The sequence below is a fragment of the Rattus norvegicus genome, chromosome 16 (assembly GCF_021556685.1).
Source record: "Rattus norvegicus strain SHRSP/BbbUtx chromosome 16, alternate assembly SHRSP_T2T, whole genome shotgun sequence".
NCBI classification, from domain to species: Eukaryota; Metazoa; Chordata; class Mammalia; order Rodentia; family Muridae; genus Rattus; species Rattus norvegicus.
The window spans coordinates 17,540,739-17,553,589 of NC_141549.1; the positions used below are offsets into that span (position 1 = coordinate 17,540,739).

The following is a 12,851-nucleotide window of genomic DNA, read 5'->3' on the forward strand; positions in this document are numbered from 1 at the left end:
CAGACATGTGGCCTGTGACAACGCAGCCCCTGCCACTTCTGTGAAGTCCTGACTGCAGCTAGTGAGGACCTAAAGCTAGGGCGGCCAGACAGGCTGGTGGATACCCCCTGTCCTTTCCCCAGGGCCCCGTGTTCCCTGTAGCAGGCTCCTGGGTGCCAGCAGCACCCTGCCTCAGTGCTGGCATCTTGAACTGTGTTCAGACTTCAAAGCCTTCCCATGATTGGAAGCCACTGGGAACATCATAGCCACCACCCCTTTTCCTGGGAAGAGGAAATGGAAATGGGGTGCCAAAATTCCCCCTAAAGCCAGCAATGATAACAGCCCAGATTGGAGGGTGTGTTGGGAGTTGGTCTTGACTTCTATGCCGACTTCTGTTTATAGTCTGGACTATGGTGTGGTCAAGCATCTCGGTCTCAATGTTATGAAACAATTGTCTTCCATCATCTCAATAAAGAGCTGATTCAGCAAGGGTCCCAGGTCAAGAGAAGCAAGGGAAGGACCATAGGGAGGTGGCCATGAGGAGTTGTGATGAGGTCATCAAGGGATCTGACATGAGGTCTCAATGAGAGAACAGACATGAGGACACACTTGGACCAGAACAAGACAGGGCGAGACTTGTTTTGAAGGTGAAGGATAGCATGACTGGGATGTAGACAGCTTAGATGTCTACAACTGTTCATGGAATAGATGAATATCTGCCCAGGCACAGCGCTTAAAGCTTGTTAGTAAACTTAATAGGTCTTTGTGTCAATTATTTGGGATCTAGAACAGGAAAAGATAAGGCTATCGTTCTTAAATTACAGCCTGCACCCAAGGACACCACAGCGCCACAGGGGCCTACCCAGGTTCTCACAGGCCCGACTTACCCTTGGTCCACTGGTAGGCAAAGGCAGGGTCAAGCGTCTGCACAGCTGTCTCCTTCACGACTCTGGTCACACCTCTGCCCCATTCTGTCCTTGACAGAGGTTGTCTGGAAACAGTATCTGTCTGTTCACCAGATGAAAACTTTGACAAAGTGTCCAGAGTCCTGTCAAGTGATTCCTCTAAGGCCAAGGGACCAGAGAACTGCTCAAAATCTTCCGAGTAAACTGGGCTTACAGAGAGTGCAGTGGGTGTCTCCATGGAGCGTGCACTGGACATACTGTGAGACCAGACAGCTGCTGTAGAACTGGCACCCGGGTGCTCTGAGATCTCATGCTCAGTGGTAAGATCCTCTTCATCCTCAACCACAGTGGTCACACCCTGAAAACACAGAACTCTTGGGCCACACAGCCCTCTGTGCTACCAGTCGAGTAGCAGATGGGGGGGGGGGGAGTTTCTGCCTGAAATTCCTTCCCTTAAAAAATCTTCCTCCTAAAAGGAACGAGGGTGACAGAGCTGAAGGAGAGAGCTAAACAGTGCGTCCTTTAGCCAGTCACAGCAGCAGACACCTGTAACCCCAGCATTCAGGCAGAAGGGACCACAGATTCTAGGTTAGCCTGAGCTACACGGCAAGATCCTCAGAAACACAAGAAGTAATCCAGGCAGAGCAGTACACACCGTAAGCCCAGCACTCTGGAGACAGGGGCAGAAGGATCGGGAATTCAAGGCTAGCCTCAGCTACATATTGATTTGAAGGCCAGCCTGGGCTATATAAGACACTGTCTCAGAAAACCAAAAAGTAAAAATAAAGACAGCCAAGGTATATCACACATGCAATCTCATCACTTGGAATGCAGAGGCCTGATGACTGTCTAGTTTCAGGCCAGGCCAGACTACAGAGTAAGACCCTGTCCCCTGATCTTCCCAAAGAAAATAATTAAAACTATCCTCTCTGTGGGCTGGGAAGATGGCTCAGCAGGTAAAGGTACTCACTGCCAAGTCCAACAACCTGGATCTCCTAGACTCACATGCAGATGCACACACACACACACACACACACACACACACACACACACACACACACACACCGAAAAACTCTTGTGTGTGTGAAATAAGACAGCTCAGTGGTTGAGAGTACTGTCTTCTCTTACAAAGGACCAGGATTCAATTACCAGCACCTATGTGGCAGCTCACAGCTGTCTGCAACTCCAGTTGCCTGGGATCAAACTCCCTTACAAAGACACACATGCAGGCAAAACACAGACTCAGAAAATAAATTAACTAAAAAGCAAAAAAATTATAAAAGGTAAAACAGCCATGAAAAAGCTTATGAAGTACACTTCCATTTAAAGAAAACATGAGGCTAGAGAGACAGCTCTTAGGCCAATGTGCTGCCAGCACCCATAGTGAGGGGCTCAAAATTGTCGGAAATCCAGCTCTAGATTTCATGCCCTCTTCTGGCCGTCGTGGGCGCTGCACCGCACTCACATACATGCATGTACCTCCAGAAACACATAATTAGAAAATATAAAAATACTCTATTCGTGTAAACAGGGAAACTCCGTGTTGTCAGGGAGGCATGTAGCTGGAGATTTCGAAGCCCAGGGCCTTGTGCATGCTTAGCACATGCTGTCCCACTCTGCTGAAGCCTAGCACCAGGGACCATGAAGCACTTCACACAAGGCTTCTTACTTCTGTAGTCCAAAGAGGACAAGGGCAGAACTCATTCTGTAGCCCAGGCTAGCCTAAAGTTATGTGCATCAGTATGGTCTCAAACTCACAGCAGTCCTACTGTGGTAGCTTCCCAAGTGTAGGGATGGCAGATATGAGCCAGCACATCTGACTAGCTTTCGGGTTTCTTTGTGGACAGCGTGGTGGTTTGAGTAAGAGTGGCCCCCACGGGCTCATACGCTTGACTGCTCAGACACCAGGGAGTGGCACTATTTGAAAGGACTGTAAGGATTAAGATGAATGGTCTTGTTGGAGGAGGTGTGTCAATGGGAGTGGCCAGTGAGGTTTTAGAACCCCGGCCAGGCCCAGAGTCTCTCTCTTTTGGCCTACAGATCTGGACGTAGCGCCCAGCTGCTGCTGCAGCGCCTGTCTGCATGCTGAACACTTCCTGCCATGAAGATAATGCGGTCAAACCGGAACCGTAAGCAAGTCCCCATTAACTCATTCTATAAGAGCTGTGAGAAAAGGTCGGTGGATCTGAGTCTGACGCCAGCCAGACTTGGTCTACAGAGTTCCAGGTCAGCCAGGACTACACAGAAAAAACATCTCAAAAACCAACCAAACAAAAAGGTTGCCATGGTGACTGTGTCTCCTCACAGCCATAGAACCACGGCTACAACAGACCTAAGACAGACATATACACCTCATGATGGCCCTAAACTGGAATGTGCAGGAATTAGACTTGATGGAAGGGAAAACCAGAAACAGCCCTGGGGCATATCTACGGTGGGAAGACTACTACTGCATGTGGGCAGTACAATCCTGTGAGCAGTCTCAGGCTGAAGGAAAAGCGGAAGGGGAACTGAGCACCTAATTGTAGATGTTCTGTGACCATCGGTCTCACTCCTGCCTCCAGGCCTCAGCCCTTCCTTAAAACAATTAAGCTGCTGCTATCTGATGTCCATCACAGACACAAAAGTAACTAAGACACCATAGAACCAAAGATGGCCTTGGACTTCTGGTCCTCCCACCTCCAGTTCCGCAGTGTGGGAGGACTGGGTCTGAATTCACCATCCAGTTAGATGCTATGAACTTTAAAGGTAGACCTTTGTATGGCTCTAAACAGTCGTCTGACAGGGCAGACACTCCCAGGCTGTGTGTGTGGCTGGGGGCTGTAGCCTGCTCAGCCTTTGCTGTGCAAGCTATCATAAGAAGGGGCTCTGGGGCTGGAGAGGTGGCTCAGCAGCTAAGAGCACCAACTGCTCTTCCAGAGTCCAGAGGTCCTGAGTTCAATTCCCAGCAACCACATGGTGGCTCACAGCCATCTGTAATGGGATCTGATGCCCTCTTCTGGTGTGTCTGAAGACAGTGGCAATGTACTCACATGAGATAAATAAATCTTAAAAAAGGGGGGGGGGCTCTGGCTAGGCACGGTGGCCACACCTATAACCCCATCACTTGGGAGGCAGAGGCAGGAGGATCTCTATGAGCTTGAGGCTTAGTCTCATCTACAGAGTGATCTCCAGGACAGCCAGGACCACACAGAGAGACCCTGTAACAGAGAAAGGGGGGGGGGGGATGCAGTTCTGATCACTTCTTTTTTGTGTTAAAGGATTTATTTCTGTGCAGCCCTGGCTGTCTTGGAATTCACTGTGTAGATCAGGCTGACCTTGAACTCAAAGAGATCCTCCTGCCTCTGCCTCTTGAGTGCTGGGATTAGTAGAGTGCACACCAGACCTGGCACTATCACTTTGTTTAGAAACATTTTTATTACATTTACTTAGTAAACATATGTATGCATATGCAAGTACATGCGTGTTGAATTTTGGTCTTTTGTTACGTGTTATAATGCTAAGTGTGGGCTCTGGTTTCCCTAGACCTGCTTGGGTCCCATAGACCCAAGTAAGGCTATGTGACCCTGCCCCCAAGTTATTTCCTACTGGTAAATAAAGATGCCTACAGCCTATAGCTGGGCAGAATTGAGATAGGTGGGGCTTGGTGTTCCCAGCCTGGAGGTCAGAAGAGACTACGAGGAGGGAGGGAAGAAGGTGAATGAAGAGAAGGAAGACGCCAAGGGGTAGGAGTCAAGAAAGCATGAATCTGAGAGCTGGCCAACTGGAGTTAGGAGCAGCCCAGATGAAACTTAGTAAGTAATAATTCTGGGTTATCAGTAGGAAAAGATTTTAATAACATAAGGGTAGATATCTGCCTAGCTCTAGTGATGATTAAGGCTTATTATTAATATAAATAATATTATTTATTATTAATTATAATAATTATTATATAATTAATTGTGTGTGTTTTATCCAGGTACTAAATGGTCAGTGGCGGGGAAAACCCCGTATTGGGATTAAAAACTTCTAGGACACACGTGTTATTTAGTATGTGTGCAAATGTGAGCACATTTGTACTATACAGTATATACACATACAGAAGAGAGTATGTTATCCTATGTGTGTACATGTGAGCGCATGCATGCTGTCAGTGTGTGAGCACATGCAAACACATGTGACAGTCAGAGACAGACAAAGCCAGGAGTCTTCTCTCTTCCTTAGTGGGACCTCTGGGCTGCACTGGGGTTGCCAGGCTTGGAAGCAGACACCATAACCTGCTGAGCATCTTAGCGTGGGTCCCTTGTGGACCAAGTGACTCTCTCTCTTCCTGTCCTTACCAGCAGCTGTGGCACTCTTGACAGCCTTTGATAACAACTGCAGGACATTGAGCAGTCTCCTGCTCTCAGTCCTACAGACCCTGGTCCCCCGATCTCACCAACAGGTCTCCAAATGTTGCCAATGTCCCCGGGGGAGACCAGACTGCTGCTGCTGACCCCATGGCCTAAACAGAACACTGCAGCTGCAAATTTGCTGCACTTCTAGTGACTTGTAGGGAGTGGGGCGCAGAGGCAGATCCCTTGTCCAGCACAGGCCATACCTGGTCTGTCCCCAACACTGCACAGGACGTACATAAGGGCTGGTGAGATAGCCCAGATGATAAGGAACCTGACAACCGGAGCTCCATCACAGGACTCACAGGACATAGAGAGAGCTTCTCCTCTGAAGCTTTCCAAGTGTGGCTGTGGCGCACAAGCACGCACTTTGCGAGTGCAAGCTCAGTATGCACACAAAATGAGTAAATGTGGAGATCAGACAGATCCCTACGAGTCTGCAGCCAGTCTGATGGATAGAGAGAGTTCTGGTCAGGACTCCATAGTAAGACCCAATTTTTAATTAAAAACCAAGGTAAAGGGCTGGAGAGATGGCTCAGCGGTTAAGAGCACCCGACTGCTCTTCCAGAGGTCCTGAGTTCAATTCCCAGCAACCATGGTGGCTCACAACCATCTGTAAAGAGATCCGATGCCTCTTCTGGTGTGTCTGAAGACAGCTACAGTGTACTTATATATAATAAATAAATCTTTAAAAAACAAACAAAAAAAAAACCAAAAAACCAAGGTAAATCAATACAATAAAAGGACCCCATCATACTTACTTTCTGTTCCCCATCTGATTTGTATCCGTCAGCCAGAACCAGATCATCAATGGACAAAATATTGATCCTAAAATCTGTAATTAAAAAATAAGTGCACAGTGGGTGAGGTGGCTCAGTGGGTAAAGGTACTTGTGGCCAAGCCTGCCAGCTTGAGTTTAATCCCTGACCCACATGGGGCGAAAGGAGAGAGCCAACTTGCTAGTGGTCCCTAACTCCCCATGGGCACTATGGACTTGGGCTCCCCTCACATAAAAACATTCAATAAAGAAAAAGAAGCCAGGGTCTGGAGAGATGGCTTAAGAACACTGGCTGCTTTCCCAGAGGTCCTGAGTTCAATCCAGCACCCACATGGTGGCTCACAACCATCTGTAATGGGATCTGGTGTGCAGATATATATATACATGCAAGTACCCATATACATAAAATATATAAATAAATCTTTTTAAAAATAAAAGAAAGAAAGAAAAAGAAGCCAGGCATAATGGTATATGCCTTTAACTATAGCATTCAAGAAACAGAGACAGGTGATCTCTGTGAGTTCAAGACCAGCCTGGTCTACAGAGCAAGTTCTGGGACAGTCAGAGCTACACAGAAAAAAAATTGTCTCAAAAATCAAACAAACAAAAAAGACTATCAAAGAACAAAACTACCAAGTTAGTGCAAGGAAGGGAAGACTACAGCCATCTATTAAAATGTCAGTTCTGTCCCTCAAGGCCACTCAACATGATATATCTCCCGCCGTTCCTCAGCCCACCCGGTGACAGTGCAGCAAGACACTCCCACTGAGCAGGCCGCAGTGGTCCAGAAGCCTCTGCCACCACGTCAGCCTCCGTTCTCTGAAGTACCCAGTCTTGAGTGCTGGGAACTGAACTGGGGTCTTCTGCAAGACCTCTGGGCCATGTCTCCAGCCAGCCATAGGCTGTTGGGTGTTTCCCATTTCCTGACCATGACTGAGTGGCTATATGAGGAGAACTGGCTCAGAGCCGGGGCTGGCAATCCGTACCTGACTTCTCAATACTCGGAGGACACGCAAGAAAGCAAGGAGTGTGTGTGGTGTCAGTCTTGGTATCTGACTGAGAAAAATTTCAGACGACTGGAAGTTCACTCAGGGCAGCTGGCAGTGTGACGACGGGACTCACCACCCAAACACCCAATGCCCTGGGACAACAGATTGGGTACACTGAAGGTAGCCTCCCCTTCCCCACAAGGTGACGGGTTACCATGGAGGCTGTCAGCAGCAGCTTCTGAGACTGGCTCCTCGGAAGACTCTGTCTCCATCCTGCTGGGGGAGGAAGCCAGCTTGATGCATTCCCTCTTTGAAGATGCCGATCTGGAGAAGTCATCACGGAGGATGGAAGGTGAGGTCGTAAGGGACGCTGGGTCCCCTCCGCTGCGGGTCTGCAGGGACTGAGCTCTCAAGCTAACACTAGTCGACTTTAAGCTGGACTGGTCCGCACTGAGCAGACACAGGACTCCCGGCTGATCTGGAGTCAGATCCTATTTTTGTGAAAAGAAAGGATGTGAAGTTACCAAACTTAAATGACGTCTCTCTCGCCCTTCCACAGAGCCACTGACACTGGGAGAGACGGGACCTGAGTACAATCCTCTGACCCACTGGTGGAGGTGCACACACACACACACACACACACACACACACACACACACACACACACACAAATAGATAAAAGGAAGAAACGGAAAGGAAGAAAGAAAACAACAAAATAGTATATGGGATGTGTGTGTGGAAAAATGACTCAGCAGTTAAGAACACTTCTGCTCTTGCACAAGACAGTGTTCAATTCCCAGCATCCACAAGTTGGTTCAAACCCATCTGCAACTCCAGTCCCAGGGGACTGGACCTCCATAGGCACCAGGCCACATGTGGTGCACATAGGCAAACACTCTCTATATAATTTTTTTTTAATTTTATATATGTGGATGCACTGTCACTCTCTTCAGACACACCAGAAAAGGGCATCTGATCCCATTACAGATGGCTATGAGCCACCATGTGGTTGCTGGGAATTGAACTCAGGACCGCTAGAAGAACAGCCATTTCTCCAGCCCATAAAATTTTTTTTTTTAATTAAAAAAAAAAAGTCAGGGTGGAGAGATGGCTCAGTGGTTAAGAGCATTGCCTGGGGGCTGGGGATTTAGCTCAGTGGTAGAGCGCTTGGCTAGGAAGCGCAAGGCCCTGGGTTCGGTCCCCAGCTCCGAAAAAAAGAACCAAAAAAAAAAAAAAAAAAAAAAAAGAGCATTGCCTGATCTTCCAGAGGATTCAGGTTCAAATCCCAGAACCCATATGACAGCTCACAACTATCTATCTATCAGTGCCTTTCGTAAACCTGATAAACTGATTGGTTCTCCAAGTTGGTTTTAGGTCCTGTTTGTGCTTTCATTTGTCACTGGTTCCGTATGTGAAGCGAGATGTCTATTTACATCTCGCCAGCGATGATGTCACGCAACAACGGCTTGCTTCCGCAGGCATGCACTCAGCCAGCTTTCAAGGATCGATGCCCCCTTCTATCTTTGCAGGCACCCATGCCTACCTGGGGTGTACACACAGACATCAGACATATGTACAGAAGGGGGTTAGGTCTGAGGTATAGCTCACTAGCTGAGCAGCTGCTTGGTATGAACAAAGCCCTGGGCTCCGCCCCTAGAATCACACACAAAATGTAAAACTTGAAACCAACAAAAGAGTACGTTACCAAGAACACCTTTCCAAGGTCGCTCCTGGTGCCAGGGAGCTCCTGGTTTCCATTTCTTTCTTTTTCTCCAGAAGATTCCATCAAGCTTCCAAGCAACACTTTCATTTCCTCTTCGTCACTGTCAGGGGCATCATACTTTCTGGCAGGTTCTCTCTGAGTGGGCAGCAGGACTTGCTTCTCTGTCTCTGCTGCCAGCACTGGGGACCTGGCTTCAGCAGGCAGCTCCTTCTTCTTCAGAAACCTGCTACCTTTTCCGCTCTGCCCAACATCTCCTACCACAGATGTTTTGCACACTTGTTTCTGGAAAGTTCTGAGTGGATACTGGGAAGAAACAGAGGTTGTATCTGTCCTCTGAGGAAGACTCCGCTCACTGGCTGTGGAGTCAGATTCCATGCCGGACCAAGCTGTGGGTACCTGCCTCCGCTTCAGGATCTTGGTCTCAATCTGGGCCAGTTTCCTCAGGGCCTCACTGGCCCTGCTCTTGGAAGAGATGGTGGGGGGCCTCAAGCTCAGCCTCACCCCCGTCCCTGCCAAGGCCTCCTCTTTGGGCAACAAATATTTCTCGTCCATCGTTTGGTTTCTCTTTAGGATTCTGCTCTGCCCGGGTGCCGTTTGGCCAAGACTTCGGGCTTGTACGTTTCTGATCTCTTCCATCTTCGAGCTATCAAAGAACATATCCCTGAAGTCAAAAGCACCATGTGGAGGGCCAAAGGGCCTTCTTGTGGAAGCCATTCTAGGAAAACAAAGATTGTGTTTTCAGCCTTTAAAAGCATTTCATTTTATTTATTTACTTTTTTGTTTTGTTTTACTTTGATTTTTTTTTCCTGGAAGCTCCTTAGACCAGGCCTGCGTCCCAAGTGCTGGGATCAAAGGTGTATGCCACCGCCACCCAGACAGAGAAGTATTTCTTTTAGTAAGCTGTAGGGCGTGTGGGACCATGCTACCAGACTGGTAAGAACTGGTAAGGTTGAGTGAGCTCGAACTCTGGGAACCTCAGAGATCTGAGACTAGGAGTCCAGCAGATTCGTACCTGTCTCTACCTGCAGCACCTGGAGTCCTTCCCCATGCTAATGAGGTATCTAGATAACCTAAGTCTTCAGTCAGTGACTTTCCCTTCCCGGTTTCCTAATCCCCAACCCCCTGAATAAAGTGCATGCACTCACATTTACCCCCAGTAAAGCAACAGGAACAAACAATGATTGTCTGCTGCCTCACTAAGCATCACCACAGGGAAGGCCTTGGCCTAAAACTGTGAAGAAGGCTTTCTTTTCCTCAGTCCTCGGGCACTCAGCACTCACTCCCAACCAGACCAGATCCCACTAGTGTCTGCCACCCCCTTTCTCCCTGGGCTGCAGATGCCTGAGGGGAAAGGCAAACTGAGGCTCCTGTTCCTGACTTCCCCTGGCAGTACACTTGGTATCCAGAAAGGAGACAGGAAACCAAACAGTCATCTCAGAGCAGAACCTGCTTTCCCCTTCTGGTCCAGTGTAGCAGTGTCTGATGCCCTGAAGGGGAGCACAGGCTGTGGACTCCCTCTCCAGCCTTCTCTGCTTCCCCACAACCTCCTGCAGAGGCAGCATGACAGTCAGCTGGGACGCCACACACTGGTAATCTCAGCATTTAGGAGGCAGGTAGATCTCTATGGGTTCATGATCAAACTGGGCAGTGGCTCCCCATTTCCCTTTCCCCACTGTTGCCCCAGGGACCTAGCTTCAATGGTTAGCTCTTTCTTCTTCAAAAACCTGATACCTTTTCCATTTTGTCCATTCTTCTTTGCCAACTTGGGCTATGTAAGGAGACCCTGTTTTGAAAAAGCCAAACAAAACAAAACAAAACAAAAAACCCAACACTTGGGAGGCAGAGGCAGGCAGATGTCTGAGTTTGAGGCCAGCCTGGTCTACTGAGTGAATTCTAGGCTAACCAAGGCTACATGGAGAAACTCTGTCTTGAAAAACCAAAACAGGCAGGAGAAATGGCTCAGTGGTTTAGAGCACTGATTGCTCTGAAGTCCAGCTCTGACTCCAGAGGTCCTGAGTTCAATTCCCAGCAACCACATGGTGGCTCACAGGCATCTGTAATGGGACCTGATGTCCTCTTCTGGTGTCTGAGGACAGCTACAGTGTACTCATATACATAAAATAAATAAATCTTAAAAAAAAAAGGAAAAAGAAAAAACAAAACAACAACAAAGCCAAAAAACAAAACAAAAACAAAAAAACATTTATGTGGAAATGTATGTGTACCTCATGCATGAAGGAGCGTTCCCTCAGAGGTCAGAAGAGGTGTGGGATCCTTTGAAATTAGAGTTAATAAAAGTTGTGGACCACCATGTGGGTGCTAGGAGTGAAACCCAGGACCTCTGCAAGAGCAAGCACTGTTCTAACCGTGGAGCCATCTCTACCTCCTTTTTTTTTTTTATTTCTTATTTTTTAAATTTTGGTGGATACAGGGTTTCTCTGGTATCGCTGGATGTCCTAGATCTCACTCTCTAGACCAGGCTGGCCTCAGGGTGTTTTGTTGTTGTTGTTTTGTTTTGTTTTAAGATTTTATTCTGGGAGGCTAGAGAAATGGCTCACGGTTAAGAGCATTGACTGCTCTTCCAGAGGTCCTGAGTTCAATTCCCAGCAACCACATGGTGGCTCACAACCATCTGTAATGGGATCTGATGCCCTTTTCTGGTGTGTATAAAAGAGCAACAGAATACTCATAACATAAAAAAATTAATACATTTAAATATATATTTTTTAAAGATTTTATTTTTATTTTATGCATATGTGTACACTGTCACTGTCTTCAGAAGCCCTCCTTTTTTTATGATTTATTTATTATCTATAAGTACACCTTAGCTGTCTTCAGACACACCAGAAGAGGGCATCAGATCTCTTACAGATGGTTGTGAGCCACCATGTGGTTGCTGGGAATTGAACTCAGGACCTCTGTGAGAGCAGTCAGTGCTCTTTGCTAAGCTATCTCTCTAGCTCCTCCTTAAAAAAAATGCAGTCAGTGCTCTTTGCTAAGCTATCTCTCTAGCTCCTCCTTAAAAAAAATTTTTTTAGAAAAACAAAACAGAATCAAAAACAAAATTATTTTTAGCACTTGACAGAATTTCATTTATTGCCTGTGTGCCTGTGTTCACCCAGAAGGAAGTCAGAGGGCAAACAGCAGATTTGCCTCTCTCCCTTCACCATGTGTGTTCCTGGAACGGAGCTCGCACCTTTTCCAATGTGCCATCTCGCAGGCTCAGCACGGTTTCTTCTAAAAGTCCCTTAAGTTCCTCTCCTGCATTCAAAAACTCCCATGCTAAAGTCTGAACAAGGTTAGTCTCCATAAACAACATCAAAAGGAAAGAAAGAAAAAGATACCGGGCAATTGCCCTGGAGTTACTATGTAAGCCTGCAATTCCACTCAGTTGCAGCCCAAGAGAAACGAAAATGTACGCAAACTTTCATAGGTCATTCACAACATACAAAACGGAAACAACCCTGATGCCTATGAACTACTGAGTGAACCATGCAGAGGGTAGGATATTACTCAACTTTTAAAACGGAGAGGAAGGGCACTGGCTTAGCCACTGCTCACAGCGACCGAATTTATTACCAGAGCCCACATGGTGGTGGAAGAAGAGAATCGATTCCTCTGACCACACGTAAATAAATGTAAAACCTATTATATATGCTTCTTTAAAAGTTTTATATATCCATGAGCGTGAGGGTGAGTGGCGGCAATCTCAGCACTTGGGTAGTGCTGCAGGAAGAGCAGGAGTTGATGGCCAGCCTCTACTATACAGAGAGGCCAGCCTGGGCTAACTGAGATGCAGTCTCGAATGACTAATAAAACACAAAAAGTAAAGGCGCTAAGTACTACACACTGCCGGCACTCAGTTTCCTCACTTTTGTTAGCAACCCTACAGGATCATGCTCCAACGCCCTCCAAACGAGGAAACTCAGGTGTGTGAATGCCGCCCGTCTTCCCGCAGCCCCTGGTCGATCCAGTAGATCACTGTGAGGTCACCTGAGTAGCGGCGTTGTCCTCTGCCCGCCAGGTTTCGGCCTCAATGTATAGGCCCCAGTGTGCGGTTGCCCCAGGAGACTACGCCAGAGCCGCTTGAGACTACATTTCCCG

General features: G+C 47.6%; 1 protein-coding gene across 4 annotated transcripts in view; it reads right to left on the reverse strand.

Annotated features, from left to right (window-relative positions):
* C16h19orf44 (similar to human chromosome 19 open reading frame 44) overlaps positions 1 to 12,850 on the reverse strand; it is a 16,067-nt gene extending 3,217 nt beyond the window's left edge. For 2 of the 4 annotated variants that reach the window (XM_087587690.1, XM_087587692.1), the window contains exons 1-5: positions 12,620 to 12,850; positions 8,730 to 9,462; positions 7,239 to 7,515; positions 6,019 to 6,092; positions 867 to 1,242 (exon numbers count right to left, since the gene is read on the reverse strand). In XM_087587690.1, the coding sequence (XP_087443816.1) occupies positions 867 to 1,242; positions 6,019 to 6,092; positions 7,239 to 7,515; positions 8,730 to 9,461 (1,459 nt within the window). In that variant the 5' untranslated portion in view covers position 9,462; positions 12,620 to 12,850. 4 annotated transcript variants of the gene reach the window in all.
* Position 12,851: the final 1 nt, after the last annotated feature.